The sequence below is a fragment of the Colias philodice genome, chromosome 10 (assembly GCF_061535455.1).
Source record: "Colias philodice isolate Cphi_HAF_F1 chromosome 10, ilColPhil1 Martin Lab GWU primary, whole genome shotgun sequence".
Lineage (NCBI taxonomy): Eukaryota > Metazoa > Arthropoda > Insecta > Lepidoptera > Pieridae > Colias > Colias philodice.
Genome location: NC_143095.1, coordinates 10,983,086 through 10,989,085, shown reverse-complemented (window position 1 = coordinate 10,989,085; position 6,000 = coordinate 10,983,086). Strand labels below are relative to the sequence as shown.

General features: G+C 35.1%; 1 protein-coding gene across 4 annotated transcripts in view; it reads right to left on the bottom strand.

The window, feature by feature from the left end:
* Positions 1-793: 793 nt before the first annotated feature.
* LOC149485461 (uncharacterized) overlaps positions 794-6,000 on the bottom strand; it is a 106,189-nt gene continuing 100,982 nt past the window's right edge. Inside the window, exons 7-9 of one of the 4 annotated variants that reach the window (XM_089700268.1) lie at positions 5,339-5,674; positions 3,471-3,759; positions 794-2,204 (exon numbers count right to left, since the gene is read on the bottom strand). In XM_089700268.1, the coding sequence (XP_089556394.1) occupies positions 2,000-2,204; positions 3,471-3,759; positions 5,339-5,674 (830 nt within the window). In that variant the 3' untranslated portion in view covers positions 794-1,999. The other 3 variants (XM_089700269.1, XM_089700270.1, XM_089700271.1) reach the window with 3 other exon arrangements.

Sequence of the window (6,000 nt, the reverse complement as noted above, 5' to 3'; positions counted from 1 at the left end):
TAAAATAATTATATTAATTTGTTCAATAATAATATATCGACACGTCTGGCCTATAGATCCGTGAAACCATCATGTCATGAACTTAACTACTCTATAGTATAGGCCTATTTAAATTACATATATTAAAAATTCCATCGGAAATATGTTATAAACAGTTAGAAATTGAGTAGAAACATTGTATAGATAGTATTTGTTGGAATTTGTATATACCCTTTACTTATAAACATTTTTTGGTCAATGTTTAAACCAATCACTGTTTTGTCTCTTTCCTTCTAATATCAAGTCATTTGAACGAGAACGGGACAGAATATTGATTCAACTTAACAAAGACTATTATTTTTATTAGTAAATGCGTAGTTTATGTTTCAATAGATCTTGCTATTTCTACCAACACAATGTTTCTATTCACTTAAACTATCATATATTAATCTGATAGCCGCTAGCTGTTAACTATCCTTCTATAAAATTAATAACAAAACTACAGCAAATTAATGCAAATAAAAAAAAAACAATAATTACAGTAAGGGCCGATTTTTCAATGCTTGGATAACACTTATCCGTCCAATAAAGTATAAGACAGTGCGCGCACGAGCAACTTTGTCTCCGCAACTATTTTGTCTCCGCAACTATTTTGTCTCTCCCACCTATGGGCTAGTATGAAAGTGCGCGCACGTAGCGACGCAACTCCCCATACAAATTGATGGGAGAGACAAAATAGTTGCGGAGACAAAGTTGCTCGTGCGCGCTCGCTCTTACACGATAAAATTAAACTATGTCAAACTATGTTAATGTCACGTAAACTATGTCAAATACGGGCAATTAGAATACGTTTTTAAAATGGTAGTTTTATACATTATTCGACGAATAAGTTTTATCCAAGCATTGAAAAATCGGCCCTAAGTATAATTAATAAATGTGAAATAAATACTTACTAATGTTCAATGTCAGGCCAGAATTATTGTCAGTTCCGATATTTACAATTGATCAAATATTTTGACTAGAAAACATAATAATATACTTTCTAACAAAACGTAATATACACAGATAAATATTTTATTTTTTCATTTTCTTAATTTTACATTAAATTGTACATAATGTCGATGACACGAAAGAAACTGCGGGAACATCGATGTATGATAAATAAATTTCATTTTTTACAATAATATTATATTTTATGAACTTCTCTATTACGCTACGAAGAACAACACATAGATTGATATGAAAAGTCTCTGAATATGATTATTTCTTGCGAGATAGCTACTTAGCGATGATAAATAGCAAACACATATATTATTTACCTAATCGATACAGTATTTACTGATATTTTAGCAGAATATATACTGCTAAAATATCAGCAAATCATGTCTATTTTAAAAAATCTCTCACCCTCCCATGTAAATATACAGCTTATATTTTACTACAAAATCTACAATTTTACAATAAAAGCGGGTCTTTTATAAATGGGTTTTATTTTCGTTCAACAATAAACTCCAAATCAAAATTTATTATGATTTACAAATCCAAACTTAAGCCACGTCTACATACTCGTCAAAACGACAGCTGCCGCGAATTCATCATTTCGCCAAGAAATAAATATCTATATGAATAAACTCTGGATTATTGCATTCGACAAGTACTAACACTACATTGTGGACATGAACAATAAATATTACGAGCAGCACAAGGGTGAAACTAAATCTATTACGACTAAATTTAAAATCTATTGTAAAATCCTGTTGGAAACTATTTTCGAAGACATTAGGAACCACTGGAATCCATTAACTAACGCTAACTTTTGTTTTTTCATCGAATGCCGCGAGAGCGCACTACCATCTTCAAAAAAACTGATGGCGACAATAGTCTCATATTAATCTGTGTTTTCCTGCACGACTGGCTTGACAAAAAAAAAAAAAAGAAAGAGTCAAGAAATACCCAATCTCAAAATCACACCAAAACACCCAAACTTTTATTAATACCCTCATTTCAATACAAAACTTCGCTATCGCGCATTCCTGAGCCGCGGCTCAATCTTCTGCGCACTCTTCTTAAAGTGCTTCTCTTTCTTGACTCTTTCTTTCTTCTTTTTCGGCGTATCTTCTTCATCCTCACAGCTTCCCGCGCTACGTTCCGTATCACTCTTCTTGTCTAGTTCAGCCATGGCATCTTGTATCGCGTTCTCTAGAAGGGTGTTTAGTTTTCTGCTCCTGTGAATGGTTGGTTAGTTAGAGAGTGTATAACAGGCTTTATGTAACAAATACAACCGGTTTCTGAATTGAGAATTGATTTGATTAAAGTGTGAGCTAATGTCAGATAAAAGAAAATATTTAAGCAGCATTTAAGTATGGTTTGAGACGTTATTAACATCAAATACACAATTCAGAATCTGGCCATTAGCTAACAGGGCACATTCAAAATCCACCTATTTAGATACTTTTCTACAGAGAGAATCGATCAGTGAAACATCAATTGACATCACGTTTCAATATGACAACGTCTGAGACCTTTTTACCGACCCTAGCTTTTCGAACGATGTCTTTATAATAATTTGTTTTTGAAATGTGGTATTTTCATGTTGCTAGCTTATTTAACAATTTCGCCTATTTCTCTTTATAGATATTAAAGAGAGCAAGCATTACTCTCCTTTTAAAAAAATCCTAGAGAGGGTAATTAACTATTGGAAATGTTTAAGGCCCAAATACCTTTGTAGGTAATAACCAGTAAATAGGTTGTATTGAACTAAAATGGATCCAAGAATACATTTTCTTAAAAAATAGAATATACAATACCATTATATCGTATCAGCTCGGACGTACTTAAAATTTAATATATTTAAACAAAAAATGATTACTACAGCCACAGAAAATAAAAATCGCTAATGTTTCACGAGATCGAGTACAAATATGTATTTGATTTAGGTTATTCGATATAACAACGTCATGTTGGGTTGGGTTAATTTTACATAATATTATTTTCTTTTCAGGCTCACGCATACAATTTTTACACCAATTACAACGATGAATATATAAAATTTTGAAAAATCTACAACTACAAATGAAGCGATTTTAAAAATAATGAATACAATCTTCAGATTTGTGTAATAATACTCATCCTAAATTTAATCGTTACACTTTTATACAACAGCTACTAGATGGCGCCACGGATAGTTCACAAATATATTACAAGACATAACACAGACAAAAAATACACAATATCTACCGTAATTTCTAAACCATCAGCTCATGTTTTTGAGGTTATGCAAGTATGTTCTATATTTCCATTTATAATTTTACATTTGTACATTACACTTGTATATACTGTTGCCTATAGAGTGCATTTTACACACGCTCGAATCTAATCGCCTTTATTTTAAACAACTGGCCGCTCACTTAACCACAATAAACACGTTACCTAAAGTATTTTTACCACTACCAACCCCAAGGGCCCCATAGACCCCATATCTCGCAACTCACTTCCGATGCTTGATCCGTGCCGCGTGGTGTGCCTCGAGCCCCTCGGTGAGCGTGAGCAGACTGCGGTCGGGCACGCAGCTGGGCGGGCGCTCGCCGAACCAGCGCACCGCCCACGCGGCGCCGCGCCGCCCCACCAGCTTGCCGGGCCACGACACGTAGCCGCGCACCGGGCCCCAAACTAAGTCCCCCACGCGGAACTTTGATGGATCGCAATCCAAACGCTCCAAACGCTCCTCACGATCCACACGATCTCGATCCCCGCGCTCTTCGCGCTCCGCGAGCTCTCCGTCTGGGGCACACAGGCCAGTTACACTCTCTGGCATACAACTTGGCAAGTACGTGATCGTGGATTGAATTTGGTTTTCCGTTTGTGGGTATCGCTCGATATGATCGGATAATAAGTTGCTAGTTATGTTTGAAGTATTCTGGACAGTTCATTACTCGGCCTTATTGATTACTTTCATCGATTATTTTTAATCATTTCGTAACATAATTTGCCATTTTTTGTTTTTGAACAGCTCGTCTTTTTTTGATGGCAGAGCAAGTAAAAGAGCAGGACCTCTTATTTTTTAATTATTATCATCATTAATCATATCCATTGAGAAGAGAAAGGGGAAATTTGTTTATAACTATTTTAAGAACAAAATATGTCTCTTGCCAAGTTATATGCCGGAGACTGTAATCGTACCCGGGATCTGACACCATGCCTCCACCAATGATCGACCGATGGTGTTTATCTTAGCGTTGTGTATAGCCAATGCAACTTTATCGGTGAAAATAACAATATCTTTCACTTAGAAATTGAAAGGAAACTTTAAAAATACAAAACAAATTGACATAAACTTTCGATAGAGCAAAGTGCATAGAAAATAATATATTTACAATGCCAAGTAATGAAACAGAAACATTTAAAAATTTTAGGTATTCTGTAAATTTAATTGATTAATATTATGGTATCTTACTTTGCTTACTAATGCATAAACTCAAACTCAAATTAATTTATGGCTCTGATTATTATCATTGACTTTTTCGTCATACTGTAATAAGTTGCAAGGGCTATACTATAAATATGAAGATGAACATATTTTGTGCGATACATGATTTACAAGCTCAGAGGTAGCGTTAACATTTGAGAAGCTTAAAGTTAAACAGGATGCTTTAGACAATTCTTTGCAATGTTATGTGGGTGAAATTGTAGGGAAATTATTCTGTTGGCTTTTGGAAGTATTCAAAAATGTGCAAAAATATAGATTTTTTATATGGGTTAAAAAGTGAAGTTTTATTCTACTTATGTTCCAAAAGCCAAAGAATTACAACGAAATTAATATACATAGAAGGAATGATTATTCACAATGTTACAGTAATATGAAAAGTGCTTACTTACAATGAACATATGGAATGATGGCTGTATAATGATGCGTTAGTAATGGAATCCCAATTTGTGAGCCAATTTTTAGTTACTTCGAGTGCAATGGAAAGCAAAGGAAGGTCCCAAGCGAATGCGTCGACGATCGTATTGGTTTCCACTGCACCGTTACAGATGTATCTTGTATTAACCCAACCAAAGGAAAACCAACCAAATCGCCCTACGAGCCAGCTGAAATATACGATAGGACACATCAATACATATTCATACCGGACGCAATACAAGAACCGTGAACGACGCCGCAAATACGCAAAACCAATACAAGACACAACATTAGAAATTTTGAATTTAGTTAGCTGTGACGTAAGCGTGATATGGGCATCCGTTATTAGTAGATAGAATTGTGAGTCCAATTTCGTTTTAAATTTTAGTGTACACATACCAAGATATAAGAGCAATGAGTGGTGCTTTGAGAGCAAGCGTTTAGCGTAAGCCGACTTACCGTGCCCGGAGCCAAGGTGCCTATCGTACACCTTTTGTATATCCGAGCTTGTCCCTTGGTAGTGTCGGTTGTTTTTGTCTTGTATCATATCGAATTCGATATCTTTGACCATGTAGTTTGTTCTCATGATTTTCTCATTTCTGTATGGGGTTTCGAAGTCATTTTTTCTCTTGTAACTTTGCGGTCTGTCGTAGAGATTAGACCCCATTGGTATTAAATGTTGGTGTTGACTCGTCATGGTCGACGGTCCCATGTTATTGTAGGGCATTTCTGTCGATTCGACCGGATTGTGAGCGCGGCTCTGCCGCATCATTTGTATGTTTGATAGTATGTTGTCTGGAATTGGGAAATTTTATGCTTATTTTTTTGGATGTATACCCGTTACATGTTAGGTTATAAATACTGTATTCTGTTGTGACTACGACTCGCTTGAAAGTCAATTAGCGCTCAATTAAATTAATACTAAGTATATCTTATACTCCACAAGGGGTAAAGGGACCTCAATTGACTAATCGATATAATATCATTTATAGAGAAGGGACAGCGCAATATTTTTCTTGTTAACTAGTGATAGAATATAAATATTTAGTCCTTATAAAAGAATCACAGTTAGCCAAGCTTAAGCTATGTTTTCATATGCTTTGTGTGCTGTGATAATTCCC